Raw genomic sequence first — 20,071 nt, forward strand, 5'->3', positions numbered from 1 at the left:
ATCTAAAATTTGGTATTTCCGATACCAAAGGCACCTATGTAATCTTGGCGTTATATGCTATTACTGACAAGACCTAGGAATTGCTAGCCTTGCAGGATACTACTGTCTCCAGTACTCTCCTTCAATTCTCTGTGAAGGTTTTTCCTCACATAACTCCCCCTTGACCACCTGCAAAATCCAGCCAGCCCTCACAACACTATCTAACTTTTGTCAGCTTCTCACACTGTTATCTGTTATGTCCAGCAATTTCTCATGTCACATCCAATTATTTTCCACATCCTCTTCAGTTTTCAGAGTCTGCTACCAATACGGCTGAAGCCACCTGCTGATAATACTGGAACAGATATACAGATAGCGATAGGGTGCACAGTCTCACGTCAGACTGCTGGGCCCATGAAGGGACTGCTGACCCAAACCAGCACATTCAGCTCTCATTTCCTGCAGAGAATTGGTTCTCCAGTGACTCTTCCTTCCTAACACATGAAGTTCTTGCCAAGGATAAGAAATATTAGTTACATGGAAGAGTACAGCACATTGAAGTGACCTCCTTTGGGGAGAGTGGCAGAGCTCCTTTAGTGCTGAATGAGGTAGAGAAATGGACCACAACTCTACAGACGTGGGCATGACACCAGTGTCAGGCCTATAAAAGAGGTTTTCCCTTATCCTTCTGCATGAAGCTGCTCTGAATAGCCTCTCCCCTTAGCAAGACCCATTCTTCCATACAGATGCTCCTTGCTTGTTGTCCCCACACGCGCTTCCTCATGTTTATGTCTACATGTCCCTTTCAGGTGGACCACGCCAGCCTCAGGGATCTCAGCCTCCGCGGACAAACGCACCTCCACAGCAGCGGCTCTCTCCTCAAGGACAGCAGCCCCAGAGTCCCCAGTCCACTTCACCTCAGCAGCAAAGGTCACCTGGATCTCCACAGCAAGTCCGATCAGCAACTGGGTCCTCTCCAGTCCAGGCTTCCAAGGCAGGCGTGTTTCCTCCACAGCAGCCTAGACCTCCTGCTCAAGGCCGGGCTCCTAGCCAGCCAAGCCCCACTGAAACGTCCAAGCAGCAAGCCACCCCACACCCGCATCTGAAGTAGGTACTCTGTTAAACTGCTAATATCTGTAAATATTAGAATAAGGCTGTCAAAAAAGTACCCTGAGCTGGCATAAAGAACATATCACCTGTTGTCAGGTAGCAGTCCCCAAGGACAAAGGCCTGGACAACTATAAGTGACTTCAGAGGTATATATGCCAGGGCATAACAGGCCACCATTGAACTGTTGTCAGGAAGAACAAGTTGTACTTGACATCCCTCAGATTTCACATTCTTCCTCTTGCTCATGCACCCATAGTTAACAGTGAGCTCTATCCCAGCCATATCAACACAGCCAGTACCTTCCCAGCAGGGTGTATACTCCTTACAGGCTGTAATCCACACATTATCAGCCAGAAAGCTCAACAAGTCATTCCTTCACTATTCCCTGAATGCAGGAGCCACACAAGATTCTTCACCAAGCAATTTTTTGCAATTGGTAGCAAAAAAAAAGGGGGGGGGGGGGGGGGCGGTGGGGCGGTGGGGAGTGGAAGCAGCACTACTCATATATATAAAACTCCAGATGGTGACTGTATGTTTAAGCACTCTTCTGGAGCAGAGCACACCACTGAATTACTGTGGGTCTTTGGCAGCAGCCTTTGCTGCCACACTTCATGGAGCATATCTGGCTGGCACCATGGCAGCAAAGATTGGCAAAAAAAATGTTTGGTGTTGACAAAAAGTTGACACAAGAGCAAACTGGTATGAACAGACCATGACAAAATATAGGCTAGGAATGAGAAGCCAGTTTCTAGACAGCAGAGGAGTGATGTTCTGGAACAAGCTTTCAGTGATGATGTCTACATTAGCAAGGCAAACCAGGATCAGTGGGCTTAAGGATCAAAATGTTGGTGCTAAGGATGCAGTCTCCACACTATACATATTTCAGGTACTTTAATTCAGAGTCTGGTCTTGTGCTGAATGCCTATTACTGACCAGGAGACCACACAGTGACAAAGCATGGTAAATGGGGAAAATTGGGAGATTTACTTCAAAAGCACAGTCCTGATCTGAACAGTAGCAGGTACACACCCAGCAGGAGCAATGTGGCCAACCAAAAGACCTGCATAACACAGCTGACAGTCAGAGCAGACATGCCAGGGAGGGCAGGCAACAGCACACATTGCAGGGGACATGGCTACCAATTTGCCCAACCCCTCGTGCTCTCACATTTGAACAGACAGGACTACCATTCATGGTGCAGCTGATAAGAGACAGGTGGTCCTCAGTATGAATCCATTCTTCTGTATTAGCAGCAAAATTACTTAACTGTTCCTCACAACAGTTGCACCAAATGGCAATTGCATGTTTTTAGTCAGATGTTTTCGTGAACACTTACTAGCCTGGACTGTGATATTGGTGCCACTTGCCTGTGCCCCGTCCTCTTCCCTCCCCTTATTCCAGGATGTCTTAGCATATGGAGATTCTCCCTGCTTACCTCTCCTTCTATTCTTGAATTTGTCTGTGTGATGGAACACAAAGCATCAGTAACCAGCTTTGAACTACCACCTTCTCCTGCTGAGTCTGAACTGCTTTCCATTTCAGCAAATCGCAGTCCCTGACAAACACCTTCAGCATATCTGAATCATCTCAGCGGGGAAATGCCAATGAAGATGAAGCAAAAGCTGAGACCATCCGCAACCTGAGGAAATCATTTGCTAGCCTGTTTTCCGATTAACAGCCCTGCAGCTGGATCTGTGCTGTTCTCAGCGCTCACTCTTCATATCAGCACACCTGATGTCATCCTGGAATACACTCAATGGTGCCCAGTGATTTACAACCAACACCTGGGTAAAGGGAATTTAGAAAACTATAGTTGTTTTAATACAAAGAAAATATTATAATAAGGGTCTGAAAAGTGACTGTATAAAAGTGGCACTACTGCATTGGTTTTGTGCATAATCAGAATCACATCTGTTCAAATGACTGAGTTGTAAAGCAAATTTTACTCTTGCTAACCCCTGTGGAGTGAACACAGTTATGACAGTGCAAACTAGATTTTATTTTGATTTGTATATAGTCAATACAGTTGCTAACTTCCACTTACTGCATCCTTGTTGAGGTCAAGCTAAAAAAATATATAGGCTTATTTCAGAAACAGATGTGCAAAGACGGAGTCAAGAGTAAGTATTCATTGACTGACAAAGTGAGAGTGCTTGAGCATGGAAACACAGTGAACTGTGGAACTTCATGATACCAACTTTATAAAAAGTCACTTTTCAGAGCAAAACTACTTTAAAATTAAATATGGTACCAGACATCAGTAAGTGCCAAAGATCACATGAGCAGGTCATCCAGATGGACTGCTGGTTTGTTCCAGATCACTCTGCTCATAGCAGATAAAATGTCTGTTTCATGCCTTGCATTTATGTCCTATGCACGTGATTCCTGAGTTCTGAGAGAAAAATGTCATGTTCTAACCCTGTAGCCTTAGCTCAAAAATAACCTGAGAAATGGCCCTTCTATGGAAACACCAGAGTTCATGTTCACAGTTCACACAAATTCCAGACAAAACCCAGCTAAACTCCAAGCACTTTGGTGACTTGGTCACATCTGGCTAAGTCTGTCCCCCAGGAACATGCTTAATTAATAGCAGAGATGATGAAGTGCACATACTTGTGTGCTGAGTGTTCCATAATACCGAATGGACAGACAGATGGAGTGAAATCCTGTCTCCCGCCTTGAACTCCCACTGACTTCACTGGGGTGAGTCAAAATGAATGCAAGGTGACAAACCTGCAACAGAACAGGAAAATGATCCTTTACAAATAAGATGAGCTGGGATCCATCCAGAGACACCAAGCCATGGGAGGGCATGTACAGGATTGCCCCAAGCAGGTAATGATCAGTATTAGTCCTCCCCCAACCGCCCCCAAGAATTATTCTTCCAGAAGAGAGATGGATCTTTGCCAGGTATGCTTTTCCTCTAAGCCTGCAACACAGAATGAAGCTGTGTATGAGTACATACACTAGAACCGGGACATGGCAAAAACCAGGAATGACACAAGCTACATTCACAACTGAAAAAAAAAACAAAACAAAAACCCAATGTAAATCAATGTATCTATGGCTATTTTCACCATCTGCGGACCTACCCCTTGCACTGTGCTAGTTCTGTTTATAACACACCTAATGCAGGTGCCAGTCCCCATCCCACCTCCTCAACTTTTCTTCAAGTTTTGTCAAGCACCTTAGTCACAAACCATGCATACAGCTTCAAGGGTAGGCTTTCAGCTTTGTGCTTCCCTTAGCAACTTCACTTTGATGACACTTGGAAAAGCCCAGGGAGGCAGGGAAGTCAGCAAGTGAAAAACATTTGAGCCAATGGCATAGATCTTTGCTGTCACTTAAAGAGGGAGATCCCCAAAGCAGCAAAAGCAACAGCAGCATTTGCCATTTTGGATCTTATGATTCACTGGTGGGAATAAAGCTAAACAAGCAACTCCTCCCTGCATAGCACCTGTAATGAACATCTACACCCAGTGCAGTCATTTGGACCTTGTATGACCTACCCCTGAGCAGGCCTTTACACATACAATGGCTTTTGTGACCTGTGCACTTTTAGGCAAGTAACAGCATAGCTTTTTCATGTTGGAAGGCTCTCAAGAGACTCATCTGGATCAATGATTTATACCTCAAGTTCAGTATTATAGAACCACCCTATTCCCTGATGATTTATCTCCCCCCGCCCCCCCCGCCAAGTTCTGTATTGTCCTTCCAGGTTTGCTAAGCAGTTTACAATGTAGCATCATAAATATATGTCATTATCTGAGAAAAAAAACAGACCCTGCTGTTTTGCAGTCTCCAGGAGCAATAAAAGAGTGACAAATGGCCTTGAGCAAGCACTGTCCCGCTGGTAAGAACAATAGCAGATTAACAGGCTCCACTATATGGAGAGGAGGTAATACAACCCTGGTGGGAGAGGATTTCCTTCTGTAACACTTCCCTCAGCATGGTTTATGCCTTTCCCTACTAAATGGACACCAGAGATGCAAAGACAAAAATAGAAGTTTACTGCCAGAATCCTCAATTGCTCTATCCCCCGAATCTTTTTATGTCTCTCTTAGCAACACATCCTATACAAAAAATAAGTTAACTAGTGACTAGTATGGCATGGCCCCATAATCACTGAATCATTCATCACTGAAACCATGATTGGACCATTTTCTGATGCTGCATTTGAACACAGCAGGGCTGTCCTCCAACGGACCACAGTAACAGGAGAGCACTGCTGACTTGATATCCAGCAGCGCCTCAGATCTCTTCATTTGCCTGCAGCTCCCAGCTGTCATCTTTCAAAGGACAAGCAAACAGAATGGCATCTCCCCTCCTCCTAGCTCCAGCTTGCAAAACCAAGCAAAAGCAACAGGTACTCTCAGTTTAACTTGGTTAGTCCTAGAGTTCCTGAAAAGCATCTTCAGTTTTATCCACAGAGGTGCTTTAATGAAAACACTGATTTGATTTGCTAAGTTAAAATGATGAAACTCTATACTGTGTCCTATAAAAAGTTCCAACAATACACTTCAATCTCCAACTATGATGCTCACATACTAGATGTCGTGGCTAGCAGGAGATTCACAAATGCAACATCTTATATGCAGGTTATCCCCTTTGATGCAGGGCTTCTATTCCAAAATCCCTAGTCTAACAAAGCAAGAGAGAGGGGGAACACAAGAGGTATATTCTCCATTTTACAAATGGGGAACTAAGGTATAGCCAAGAGGTATTTAGGCACCTAAATATAACAGCTGGAGTTAGGGGCAGTAAGAAGGCAACAGAAAAGTTGGTGACTAGAAGTTACATTTAAATCACAGGGCAGACATGCCCCACAGCATGCCTTGGGATCTTTCTCACACAGTTATGAAAACTGAGCACCTGGTCAGAGCTTTCCTTTTGTCCTGCATGCTTTTATTTTCTTCATATGGAAGCCAGGAAACATGAATAGATTTGCCTGTTTGGATCCAGCCCAAGAAGGAGCTGGGACAAAGTTAAGACACCCACTCATATCCACCACCTGGAAAATTAATTTACATTTTGCTGTTTAGATACAGACTGAGAAACATCTTGACTTCCCTGTAATATCTAGGTGTGGTATTTCAAGAGGAATGTCACTTACATTCCCATGCAACTAAGAGTCTTGTATAAAGCTAAGGTTCAGAAGAACAGCAGTCCTGCTCCAGTAACTGCAGCGTTATTTTCTTTTTCACTAATCACAGGCAGGTACAGAAGACCTTACACCCTGCATATGACCCAGTTACTTCATCTGGTTGGCTTAAGTTTCATGAATAAGATAAAACAATAAATAGAAAAGTGAAGGGCAATAGTTCCTTATTTCCAAGTGACTGTTAGCAGCAACCCTAACAGTGCTGGATACAGATGAACAGTACAGGTAAGAAATGCCCATCTTCAGGCATCTTGTCTTTTGTGATTTCTCTTCTATAGAGTTTGCAAACTGCAAGGACACTCATACCTGGCTTAGGAGATGGCAAATAAACAAAATAAGCAGCTAGTTTTCAAATATTTCCTCTGTTGTCTTCTGATTTTATACTGTTGGTCCCAAGATAGTCGCTTTACATTTCCTATTCTGCTTTATGAATACGGGAAACTCCTCTTTAGGGAACTTGACAGTTCAGGAGAAGTCAGGTTCCTTTATCTTTGGTTCACAATACTTTCACTACAATGTGAAGGAACAATGAAGAAACTGAGGAGTATCTTCAGGTCACTTAGTGGTGTATCTGTAAAAAGGGTGCATTCATTTCTTCAAAAACAAACGTTCAAATGACAAAATCCAGGATAAACAGAACCTGTGGCATCAGCCTGGCAGAAGTATGACAAGGTTGTCTTCATTGCAGAGAGGGCCCAACTCCAGAGCAGCATGAGGCATGCCCGCAAACAATGTGATTGTCATCAAGGCACTGGTAATGTGAGCACCACCGGTGTCACAAAATTAACATATCTCACACACACAGAGATCACTGTTCCCAGAAATAGCTTGAAAAAAGCGAGAAGAGTAAGTTACAAATTATCATTTAAAGCTGTACAACCTTATCTGAATATTATGTATGCATTTTTGAAGCACTCATGACAAAGACAAAATGGTACAAGACCAACACAGCGTAGATCTCCCTTTTCCTTTTTATAGTCAGTGGAATATAAAGAATTACTGAGCTCTAAGAGGCCTGACTATACACTGAAGTGAAAACTCTGTTGGAACAAGGCAATTCAACCACTGCAGGCAAATGTTAAAAATTAAGGCTAATCTTGGTATTGAAGGGAAACCACTGTCCCCCAACTCTATAAATACATACTCTTAGATGTTTAAGCATGCCAGGATTTGCACTGGTATGCCGTTGCTGTGAAGCAGAAAAGGGAAGAAAGAAGAATACAACTTTTGACAGCAAAATAAAGTATTATATTTTACTTCCACCGGAGTTAATGGCAAAATTTCCTGACCCTACTGAAGTCAACTCATTTTATACAAAACAAGAAGATGAATCACTGAAATATCACCTGAAAAAGCACGTAAGTATTACTGATTAAATAGCCTGTATTTAATAGGAAATGTCATTCCATATCCACTGTTGGAATTTCAAAAAGATTTTAGAAAAATAGTATCAGCTGTCACAACAGTCATCAGTACCATTTACATTTACAGAAACACTGAGATCAATCCATCTTAAAAAAATATGTAAGAAATGAAAAGTTCTAGCAAAGTTTAGTCATTCCAGTCTTCCTTTAATTGAGCTCCAGCATCAGCCTGCAGATCTCATCAGGAGACTTTAACAGTGGTCTTGTTAGTTGCTCATTAGTTAATAAGACAACACTTGAAAGGTGCTCATAACATGCTACAACACATTTCCTCTTGGCAAGATGTATTTTGATACTAAAGTCATGGAATTAAATGAAATTTACTGCAGTAAAGTGAGAATTTGTTCTGCTTCTGCTGTGATCCCATTTCCACTGCAACCAGGTCAACCTATTTAATTCCTTAAGTTAGACAAAAGGAAAGATTTATTTTTGCACCAGTTTTAGTTCACACAGAGTAAATGCAGCCATGTACTACAGCTCCTTATTTGTAAAGTCAAGGAGAAAGACAAAAGTTTTGCTGCTGGTTCCTTGTAAAATTGCTCTGCTTCTGTTCAGACTTCTGAGTTGCACTGTAGCATGACTTTACTCAGTTGTTCGTAAAACAAATTGATTTGTGTTCTAATATTTCCATTGTAAAGAAAATCCCTTCCCTGTATTCTTTGTGTATTAAGTAACAATACAAAAATGCTTTTTACCTAATAAAACATTAAAGGAAAAAGGAGATGTCATCTTTGAAGATTTCTACAAACTCACATCTACCATAACAGTGGCAGCATCCTGTTCTACGTGGAACATGGTAGATTTTTTTGTTAATAAAGATTATTAGCCAGGTAGATTTGAAACAACATCATTTTTCCTGGTAATTTAATAGAACTCTTCAAATAAGACAGACAAGTATCAGGTTTGTATTTAAAGTGCAAGATCTTTATCTGATGCAGCAAATATTTGGCCGGTATCCTTTTGGTCTCTTAAGTAGCACTTCACAGATGATTAAGGGTAAGGCAGGGGGAAGCAGAACAAACTGCTCTAAGCTGTAGCTCTTCGTGAAATAGACCTTAATGCCAGGTGGTACGGTACTACCAGAGCATAAAACAAACCCAGCCTTTGTGGTTGAAACGTTACCATGCACACACATTCTTGCACAATCTGAAGAGAAGGCGGATGTTAGTGCCTGGGATTTGCAATCTCCTGCAGTTAGAAAGCAAGCTCAGGGACTAGAAAACTCACTGAAGGAAAAAGCATCACTCAAATGAACGCACGGCGAATGTCCATAGGGCGGCCCCGGCTGGGTCTAGGTGGAAACCTGTCATTGGGACCAGCTCGTCCTGGAAGTGTAGGGTTTGCTCCAGGCAAGGAACCAATTGGGTCAAAATGTGGTCTGAATGGAGGAAACTGGCCTGGTGCTTCTCCTGGGCCAGGAATGAGTGAGTTAATTGGGTCTCCAACATACGGAAGTGTTGGTCTCTCATCATATTCTCCACCAATCATCATTGGGGGATAGATTGGGTTTGATGGAAATGGGTTGGGAGGAAAAGGATTGGGATAGAATGGGTTGGGATGAAAGGGGATTGGATGAGGTGTAGGGGGTAGAAACATCATGTGCCTCCATCTCAGGGCCTCCTTCTTCTGTTTCAACTTTTTCTTGTATAGCTGCAGACAGAAACAAAGGCATTTCAAAGCTCCACGAATGTTTTGTGTTCCAGCTTCAGCAGTTACATTCAGTTCTGCAGCACTTCCTAGAAAAGCAGTCCTCACCAGTCTTAAAACCCAGAACAGCAATTGCCCTGCCTGCCAAAGACCAAACACAGCATCCCTGAAGACCCCTAACCCACAACCTGGGCACGCATCATGTAATTTGTTGATGCTGTTTTCTCCTACTCTGACCAAATTCCAACACGTGTACACAGAACACCAGACTTCTACACTCAAATTTAACTCAAAGGTTACCGCCTCCCAAAGTCTATGTTTTATCCTCAACGTAGCCCATGGAGACTAATCTCAGAGAGATTATATAAAAAAGCCACCTACTTCTTTCCAGTCTGTGTCACGAGGCCTTGCAATAGGATCTACAAAGAGAAGCAAAAAATTAAGAGCAATCTATTTTATTTTTAAGTAGCATTCATGCCACAGATGCCCATAGTTTTGTCAGAACTTGCAGAATAATCAAGAGATGAGAAAAAACACTTTTGGTCAATACATTTTTCATAAAGATAATGCATCTTAAAAAATACAAAACTCCGGGACCATTCAATCAGTAATCTACTTGCACACTCATTCTACATAAAGCATCATCTCCAGAAGTTACTGAATTAAGAGAAATCCCAGAAACACTGTCCCCATCTTTGACTTCTAACAGCACTTCCCTTGATCACCTTATTTCTTCAATCTCTTGTGAGAAATTATAGCACGAATATCTCTTCCCTCCACTTCCTAATATCTGCAATAGCCAGTACAGCATGGTATCCAGAAAAACAGATGAAAACAAGGAAAGTCTGCACCACACAATGGGAAGAACTATGTGGTCCATCAGCAATGGCTCAGCAGTTTGTCATTAGTTTTTGTGGCACAAATCTGTGTACCCACCTGAATTACACCTGACCAACTGTACTGGTTAGCATCACAAATGACTGCATTTACTTGCAGTGTTTAAAAATCAGAAGTGGTTACCTGAGGAGCCTCTTATCAAAACCTTTCAGACCTAATCCCTCTGTTCACATGAGAATGCAATTAGAAAAACATGCGTCTCAACATTACCTCGGAAATCTCGCAGATACATAAACCTCCATAGAAGCTGGTCATTTGAAGCTGTGTAAAGATCACGGCAAACAGCAGAAAGAGAGATGAGTGAACGGACATCCAGAAGTCTGAAAATCCGAAGCTTGAGCTCAAGAGGAAGGACCACTAACCCAAACGCATCTGGCAAGTTCAGAGCTACAGAGTGAAGAAAATAGAAGCATTACCTAAGTGGTGCAGAGTTTACTCTATCTCTAAAGACCCTAAAAGAAAGAAAGGACATTAAATCATTTCCTTTTGATGCCTGAGTTACATCACTTTTCTCAGAACGTACTGTGACATGACTTCTTATAAAACAGATCTCTTGCAACTCTAAGTACATTTACGGAGCACACAAAATAGGGCAAATGGCACTTTATACTGACCGCTATTGGCTACTGTGTCTGAGAAACATTCCACACACCTAACTATGTTTATAGGCTACAGAACAAAGGAATAGGTAAAGAAAAAAAGAACTGCCCAATTTCATAAGCCCACAAAAACCACATTAAATATAGAGCACATGCTTCACATAAAACCTTCCTGCACTGAAGTCTAGAGGGAATTCCATTGAATAGCCTTCAAAATACAAAGCTGAGACCTTCTATGGCAATACCTATGCAGAGAAAGCCTGGCTTCCTACTGCTCCACAAACACCAGCTTGGGTTACTTCCTACCATCCTTTCCAAGCCTTCAATGACCAGTTACCAAGAAGATCATTCCTGGGGTTAGACTTCCAAATATGATGCTATATAAATTTTTCTCCTTTGACAAAGAAATGGATCAAAACTACAGAACTACTGCCACAAAATTATTGTGGTATGATTTTTCTCACCAGTAAGTGTGGAAAACAGCCACTCCAGTCTCTTAAGTGAGACTAGAGCAATCAAAAATTAAAGCCAGGAAATTATCATTATATTAACATTTTCTGAGATACAAAGATTAATATAATTTCTTTAGAATGTGTAACTTACATTATACTTACTCTTTACATACCCATCACTGAACAGCTGTTTCTAACACTTTTCCTTCAAGGCTTTTGATAGACCCCCTTCCTTCAATCCTCAAAAATTAAGTACCATCTCTAACTGTAAGTGTTTTCTCTCACCTTGTCGGGCAGCAGCCAGAAGAGAGTAGACCAGCTGGTCTTTAAAGAGACGGGATAATTTCTGAAGGTCTTTGTAAACACCTGCAACGTTTTCTATCAAAGAAGAGAGGTAAAAACCTTAACTTCAGGAGGTTATAATGCAAAAATTATGTAAGAGCAGAAGAATTACGGTTTTCTTATAAGCAGAACTGTAATCTGCTTGTAATCTTGATGGAAGCAGCTCTGCAGCTAGAGCATGACAATCATGCAATAAGTAATTCATCAACAAACTACACACCAGTTCCATGGTCAAGCTAGGTTTTCCTTTGGCCTTAAAAAGCACCACTAAGATAAGGACTTGAGTTCATCAGAAACAAACTGACTCTCAAGCTGCCAGAACTTCCTTTGTCAGATTTCAAAGCTCATGTGTAACATGAGCCTATCTTGTAAATGCTTGCAATATTCATTTTTCTGACAGGAATGTTTTTCCATGCTGTTCTCTGAAGAAACAGGAGCCAGAAGACTATCGTTACATCAGACACATTTCAATGCTCAGTGATTCTTTTAAAGCCTTTCAACTAGACTTATCAGCGACTGGGGCTACCCAGGACACAGTGTAGGACACTGAGTCAGCCTCAACTGCCAACAAATACTTCAGAGAGCAAAAGGCTAGTCAGGTCTGTGCTCACAAGGATCCATATCTATCTGCCCTTCTCTCCTCCCCCACCTTAGTTTTCCCTCTGATTTTGACATTCTGGAGAGAGCTATGTGGTCAGCATGTGTTTTCTGACAAAAAGAATATAACAGTTACAGTGCCACAACAAGAGCGTAGGTACCATCATCCTCTGAAGTCCTGAACTGCCAGGCAGAAAGGAGCTATAATCCAGTATTGCTGCCCCAGAGATTCACATGTATGTTTAGGACCTCATAAATAACAGGCATATGGGCCAAAGGATGACTCAAGCTTTGCAAGATTGATCCAATAAATTCAAATTGTTTCAACAGCAAAATGCGAGTAAATGGCTACATCCTGAATTCCTTTCACCAGAGCTATGACTCACCTAAACGGTAACCACATTTTTATTCTTTTTTGCTATTCTTTACCTATTTGTTCCTCTACTGAAGTACATCCTTGCTCACCATGCAACTTACTTTTCAGTTCACTACTATGAGTATCATAGCTCAATCATACCTGGCTCCTGAAAGCAAATGAAGGATGCTGGCAATAGCTGTATTCTCTTAACACCTTTAATCTCTTTGTTGATTTTTAATGTTGCTGCAAATATAAGGGAGAAGGGGAAAAAAAAAAAAAAAAAGACATTTCAAAGTTTAAAACACATTGAGAGATGACACAGATCACTTCATTACTGCCTTACCCTTCAGATGTGTTCTAGTTTCCTCCCTTACCAGATTCCCCCAAGGAAAATACCCAATCATAGCAACCAGCTAGACAAATAAAAATTTCAGAAAAATAAAACGGAACTTAAAATAGCAGGGAATAAGCAAAGATCTTGGTGACAGAAACGAAGCATTGCCTTCAACAATTCTATCATGTGGAAAGAGACATAAACACAGCTAAAAGAGGTACACAGCGAGCCATTATTATAGCCCAGTCATTAAAGAAATATTAACTAGAGAAAGACTCAACAAGCTTACTATATGAACACTATATGCATGGTAGTTATAACACTGTCCTAAATCTAACCTTAATCTGATTTGGTTAAAACATTTGATCAAAATGTGTACATGTTCTGAGAAAACATATGTGCTTATACAAATTGGCATAATCAGCTACAAGTTTTACAAATAAATATAAAAATTTTAATCAAAGGTATCTTGAAATTAGAATCAAGTCCCAATTTAATATTGGTTCTGCAAAAATGTGCAATTGCTCAAATGCTAAATAAAATATGAAAAAGAAGGGGAAAAAAACCACCCACAAAAGACAAACCAAAAAATCTCAAAAAAACCCACCAAGTGATAGGCAAGTTGCTTCAAAAAATTAGACTTCCCAAAGTTTTTTGGACTGAATAGCTTAAACTAAATATAATTTTTGAGACCACAGTTAAACTGTTAGCGTGCTACAGGAAAGATTGTACATTAAAGCTAAAGAATACATAGTCTGGAAGTTGTTTGTAAGTCTTGCAAAGAACATGAGACAAGACAAAATACTGTAGCTGGAGCAAATCTACCTGTTTTAATGTTTGGCAATGTGTACCAAAATTCCTATGAAATGAGACAAGAAACAGATTTCTGCAACATTGCAATGAAAAGGCCAGCTGAATCCCCTAAGGATTGATCTGTTATGATTAGAGGGAGAGAAACAGTTAACATGGAGACAGGAAATGCTAACAATATTCAGCATCAGGAGGTAGCATCTCTTGCATCTCAGCAACCTGGATAATCAAGGTACAGTTCTAAACAGAGTGCACAAAGGCACATTTAAGTTTTCTCTTGCTAAACAATGGTGGTACTTAGCAAAGTGCATCCAGGAGAAAAACTTGACTAACTTACCATTAATAGCAACGAGATCTCCCAAAGGCACACAAGTCAAACCAGCAGAACCTTCTTCACAAAGTGGATGTGTGTATTGTAGCTTATAAACACCATTCCCCCTCCATTTCTCTGGCATAGACACTGCCTTGGCTTCCGTCCCCTAAAAATACACAGAGATAACACTGCCATACTTTAGCAATGTACCAAGACTAAGGGGTGAAAAAGAGAATTAAAAGTTAGGAACTGCCAGAATGCTGCTTGCAATTCAAATCTTAGTTTAGTCCCAATGTGCATGACGACACAGACTATAATTGCATGATTCTATACTATTTTCCCCAAGACTAACAGCAAATCTAAGGAAAAGTTTAGTAATTTTTTGTCCTGTCCCAGTTTCTGACAGTGAAGGTTGTTCAGTGAGCAGACTCACACCTATTTCTTTGAGACTTGTATTTCATTCTGTTGTTTATTCCAGCATTCTGACAACTCCTGCACATATGTCAATTTACTGCATGAAAAACATGTACTGCACCTTTTCTGTGAACTTCAGAGGTCTGACAGGGCTTGAAGGATAATAGCTTGAAATCCATTCAAAAATCTGAGTGGACTAACAGTTCTTCCTTTCAATTTCAGCATGAAAAGGCTCAGATGGAATCCCAGAGGGGGACACAACATAATCACAAGTACAAGTAGACTCTCTTTCCTCTTAAATCTGCACAGCAATCATCTTCCCTACTTCCAAGCCTACCAACTGACATAAACAAACTTTCTTCCCAGTGGCAAATGTATGCTTCAGACAGTATTTCAGGCTACAGGAATGCAATTAACTTAGCAGATTTATTATACTGGTACTGGTCAACCGGACACCTGAACTGACCCCCTACATGTGCTCAGTCAGCCTCACTGCAAGAAAAAACATGAGAATTTAAACACCTTCCCTGAAAGCAAATCTTTTTTCGCATGTTTAGCCACATGTTAGTAAACATACAAGGCAAATCTGAAAATCTAAAGGGAAAAGGTGAATTCAAACATTGTACATAGGTGCTCGACTACGAGTTAGATACCTCTGTAGGTTAGTGGAACCAAAGCCTAACTGAACTCAGTTGCAGTTAATACGGAATTGGAGACGACATTTTGTCAGACCTAGGCCTTGTCAACCAACATTTGAACAGGATACCATTGAGATGATACCGATGCTTAAGGCAGCGCTTCAAAGAAGTGCTACAATCTAAGCACATCTACACAAACTCAACAGTATAAAGCAGAAACAGGAGGTTATCAGCTGGGTCCCAGTGAGGCTGAGGACTGAAAGAAACACGGGGACAGGCCTCTTCTCTCACACCTAAAAGCTGTTCTAGTCTTTAGCCTTAAGGCTTACTGGTCAGGCAAATTAGGGAAGCTGATACTTCAGCAGCCCCTGCTGCTGACTGATGTATACAAATCCAGAACTGGATCTTCAGATGCATCTTGTATCACACGTTCCCACAATATTCCGCAGCTTTCTCATACTGACCAAGAAAGTTCCTGATTGGTTGCGCACCCACCTGAGGTACGTAGCCTGTCTCCATCATGAGAAGATGTACTATAACAATCAAGGCATCAGTGGCACTGGTACACTCAGCAGAAAGGTAGAGCATCTCTAAGGAATGTGGTATTTCACCATCAGCAGCTTCACTGCACAGCATGGGTTCAGAGGGATAGGAACCTGTACCTTCTTCCAGGTCAACATCTTCTGGGACTAATCCAGAAGGAAATTCTAGGCTGGATCCTGCCTTCAAGGGAAAGCAAAACATACCTTCATTCAGAAAATTACACCTCTATATACATCAATATTATTCATCTTATTCCAGTCCTCACAGGCACCAAGTCTACTCTGCTGATTTCTCATGCAAGTTTTACAGATTCGTTACATCTCCTTTTCTAGCGTCCCAGCTGGACACTGGGATTATACACATAGTCTCTGTATTTTTTGATATTTATAATGCAAGCCTTTCACAAAAGGGTCTGTCATTTGATTGCATATACTACTTGAAGACAATGTGATTAAACCCTCATCAGAATTTTCGCAACATACACAGGGATAATTTACTCACTGTAGTACCACCATTTATTTAAATATAGCCAACATGCATGGCAAGTAACCAAAATGACAACTTGGACTGCTTAGAAACTCAACAGGCCTAAATAGCTGGGGGAGGCGGGGGGGAATCATCAATGGAGTATATCTGCTGACACTTGAGGAGCACTGTGGTTTTATTGTGGCTTCCTTTCTTCTACCAAAAATCACACCATGTTATTATGTTAACTGATAAAACTACCCCCAGACACATTAAAAAAAAGTAGTGAATGAAAATTATAGCAGATTTACCTAAGGGAAGGGTCAGGAAAGGGAAGGGGCGCAGGGGGGAAAAGAAGAGTCTAAAGGAGCTGTAGCTACTTCTCCCCCACATCCATGTGCAAGACACCCTTACGTTTGTGCAAGGCTGGCATGGCCATCCACCCATGGAACTTCCCTTCTCTCATTAACATCAATGGACGTAGCCCCAGTTAAACACAGATTTTCAGACTTCTAGAGCTCTTCTGCGACGACACTTAGTTGCTTAGAATTTTTCCTGCCATCTTTCACCACTATTTTGGAGGATGTGAGAATCCTTCCATCTTGCCTTTGAATATTAAATAAATATGAAACAGATACTTCTGCACAGCTTACTATGGTCTGACTGACAGACATAAGGAGCTTGCATGCCCACAGCACCATGTCAGGATTATTGCTCCTGACAAGAATCAGTGGAAACAAACTACTGAGTAATATGAAAAAACGTGCCTATTAGCTGCATGAAGCATATGGGGTCATACAGATGTACACCTACAAAGCATGAGGCAGAAGCTCTCTCAGCAACACAACCTCCATGCGCAAGAGACAGGTCTTGCTCTATGGCAGGCCGCCTGAATCTCAGGGAACTGTTATAACCCATTAGAAAGGAATCGTGCACTCATCTTGCGAGTGGCGTTTCCAACAAGCAGTGCCTGTTGCCTTTATTCAGTACCGAGAATCAGTTTCCTTGAGAAGACAGCACTGAGGCAGTTAAGAAACATACTCCTAACTTCCTTATGGAAAGTGCATGTTCCAGCAAAAACATTAAATCCTGTAAAAATGTCAGACCTGAAACATCTCAGGGTCTCTGAACTAGCTTCTGTGTCACAGCTAATATACAGTGACTAGAGAGAAATTTCCATCCAAATAACTGGCTATATATGAGACAACTATAAGGAGCCAAATGTTCTGAAGAGATTCTTTACTATATAGCACAGCAACCGACACAACAAGATACCTTCTTTTTTGCCTTGTGTTGTATAGGGCAATTGTCATGTACTCACCCTCTCATCACTCTTCTGAACTTCCACCTGAGCTTTCTGATTGTCTGATTGGTCATTCTGCCCTTCTTCTTTTGGACTCTTGGCCTGACTTTTGCTGGGGATCAAGGTGGATGGCTCATGACCATTCTCAAGTCGGGGAGGAGTAGAAGGAGGAGGAGGTAGGTTGGGTTGTCCATCTGCTTCTTCTAGTAATAAGCATATCAAATCACCAGAAACAATCCCATATGAAGCTAACGTCTTCTGATCTTCTGTGAGAGCATCTTTTCTGTTCAATGTTATTGAAAACTCAGTATCAGAACTGCAAAATAGAAAACAAAGAAAGGAAACATGGTTGGCTGCATTTGGGTAACTGCACACAGAGGTATAGTTAGAAATGTATACTGCATACTACAACAGTACTATGCTGTGGGGTTTAATCCATTAATAATTAGCTATACATTAAAGGAAGAGTGAGAAAAAAATATGGTATGGAATTATTTCCCCCATTTTTCTCTCCAAGTATGTTTTAAGTAGCCGTAGCTGCCTGGTATAGCTTCATTTACAGTAATTGCTCATAAAACAGTTATGAAGGAAAGTAAACAAGTACCCTCCAAGTTAGAAGACATCACACCTAGAAAAACAAGCTTTAAATAAACTACTGGCTAAGATTATTTAAAAACAAGATAGTATAAACTACTGGCTGAGATTATTTAAAAACAAGATAGTGTTGCAGACTCAGCCATTTCGCTCTCCGATTAAGCAAAACATTCATTTCAAAAGGTCAGCAGCTGCCCTGCAGCATGCTAGTCACAAATGAGGGTAATAAGAACAGATGCTTCAGGACAAGCACTTACAAAAAAAAAAAAACAAAAAAACAAATAGAAATGCAACTGGTTAGCACAGAAGCAGCTATCCAGTATCAGCTATAAAACACACACACTGTGGCAAGACAAGCAGTAACTTCAGATTTCTCCTGCCCACACTGCTATGCAGCACAGTGCAGTGCTATCAAATGTACGCACCACCAGTGAAACATTAGCGCACTGTACCTAATTAAAGCTTTGTGAATACAAAGCCTTCAGCCACCATCCAAAAATGAGCCCCTTCTGTAGGCGTTTCTTAAATGGATTTTGCAGGCTTTGCTCTCCTATAAAGGCTGCCGTGAGTTCCTCATAGACAAAGCGTTTATGAAATGTAAAGCCAGAGATTCTCCAAGAAGCCCGCAAAACTGTGAAACCGACACCCTACGGCCAGCAGGGTCAAGGCCCCGCGGAAATTTAAGTCAGCTCTGACCGAGCCGCAATCCGTATTTCACAGCCGAGCATTCCCCAAAGCAGGTTTTACTTTCCTGCTCTGGAGCGAACAGGCGGGAAACAAAACTGGTGAGACGCTGCAGCGACCTGGCCCCTACACCCCGCGGGCAGGGGCGCAGCCGCGGGCCTCACCAGGCCTCGCGCCAGTTTTGGCAAAAGCGCCTTCGCCAACCGGGTAAAAACCGCGGGCCGGCAACCTTTTACCTGAGGTGTTACCCAGGTCCCGGGCCAAGCACCGGCGCCCCCCAGCCCCGCCGGGCCTAGCAACCACCGCGCCTTCACACCGCGGCCCCCCGCCCCCGGCGGCTCTGCCCTCTCCCCTCCCGCCCTTGGCGCCCCGACGCTCGGCCAGAGGAGCTGCGCACCCCGCCGCCCCTTCCTCCGCCCGCGGCACCCGCGGCACCGCTGCCGCCCGCCCCGCAGGGGGCAGCAGAGCCGCCGCCGGGGGGGGGGGGGGGGCGGAGATGGGCCGGGCCGCCCCGCCCCTCCCCCCGCACGGCGTGGTACAGCCCCGCCGGCCAAAGCCCCGCGTGCGCGCGGACGCCCCCCTCCCTTTCTTCCCTCCCCCCCCCCCCCCGCCACGATGGTTCGCTCCGCACGCTACCTGTACCCCCAGGCGGGCAGCAGGGCCCGGCGCAGCTGCGCGCGCAGCTCCCCCAGCGTTGGCTCCGCCCCCTGCAGCTCCAGCGCCGCCGTTCGCTTCTGCACCCGCACGCGAAGCTTCATGGCGGCGGCGGGTCTCCGCGCCCGCCTCACGCCCCGAGCGGGCCCCGCCGGCTGGCGGCGATGGCGGCGGCGGCAGCGCTCGTGGTGGCGGCGGCAGCGAGCGGGCGCAAGGGCTGCCGGGGTGTGTCGTTGTTTTGGTTGGCGCGGCACCGCCTCAGCCCGCCCGGCCCCGCCCCCGGGGCCCGAGGCCTTCCCCCAGCGCGCTGCCGGCTGCGCGCCCGAGCGGTGCCTCGGCGTGCCACGTCGTGGCCTGCGCTGCGGCCCTGCCCGGCCGCGATCGATGATTGGGCGCTCGGACTGTACCTGCGCATGCGCAGGGAGGAGCCTCACTCCCCGCCCACCCCCGCAGTTGTCGGTTGGCGGCAGTTGCACCTGTTGGCCTCCGTTATTGGGGTTGCTTTGCTGCTGTTGTGTAACAGTGGCTTAGCTTCTTCAACGCTTTATACCCGCCGGGCCTGGAAGGGGATAAGCCGCTGGCGGGAGTGATTTCTGCGCACTGGCTGCCTGCCGCCGTGCGGAGTGGCTGGGCTGGGCTCCTTTTCTCTCTTCCCTCCTCTTCAGTGGCCTGAACACCGGTTCAGGTGTTATTCTAACAACAAAAACGCCAGGGAGGCCCTGTTGCTGACTGGGCGTTAAACTGTTGGCGAAG

At 43.4% G+C, this 20,071-nt stretch overlaps 2 protein-coding genes across 6 annotated transcripts in view; one reads left to right on the plus strand and one right to left on the minus strand.

Moving 5' to 3' along the window:
• SYN3 (synapsin III) overlaps nt 1-2,904 on the plus strand; it is a 180,080-nt gene extending 177,176 nt beyond the window's left edge. For both annotated transcript variants that reach the window (XM_075709953.1, XM_075709943.1), the window contains 2 exons: nt 789-1,086; nt 2,632-2,904. In XM_075709953.1, the coding sequence (XP_075566068.1) occupies nt 789-1,086; nt 2,632-2,764 (431 nt within the window). In that variant the 3' untranslated portion in view covers nt 2,765-2,904. The remainder of the gene's footprint in view (nt 1-788; nt 1,087-2,631) is intronic.
• A 5,583-nt stretch (nt 2,905-8,487) lies between these two features.
• Nucleotides 8,488-19,422, minus strand: FBXO7 (F-box protein 7). Of its 4 annotated transcripts, XM_075721739.1 has the most exons (9): nt 19,301-19,422; nt 17,405-17,702; nt 15,571-15,798; nt 14,048-14,189; nt 12,726-12,809; nt 11,555-11,647; nt 10,429-10,605; nt 9,703-9,740; nt 8,488-9,324 (listed from the first exon to the last, which is right to left on the minus strand). In XM_075721739.1, the coding sequence occupies exons 1-9, from the start codon at nt 19,420-19,422 to the stop codon at nt 8,920-8,922; spliced, it is 1,587 nt and encodes a 528-aa protein (XP_075577854.1). In that variant the 3' UTR covers nt 8,488-8,919. The 4 variants fall into 4 exon arrangements, with proteins under 4 accessions (XP_075577854.1, XP_075577879.1, XP_075577861.1 ...); XM_075721764.1 differs by lacking the exon at nt 15,571-15,798; XM_075721746.1 differs by lacking the exon at nt 12,726-12,809.
• Nucleotides 19,423-20,071: the final 649 nt, after the last annotated feature.

Source organism: Pelecanus crispus, chromosome 1 (assembly GCF_030463565.1).
Source record: "Pelecanus crispus isolate bPelCri1 chromosome 1, bPelCri1.pri, whole genome shotgun sequence".
Lineage (NCBI taxonomy): Eukaryota > Metazoa > Chordata > Aves > Pelecaniformes > Pelecanidae > Pelecanus > Pelecanus crispus.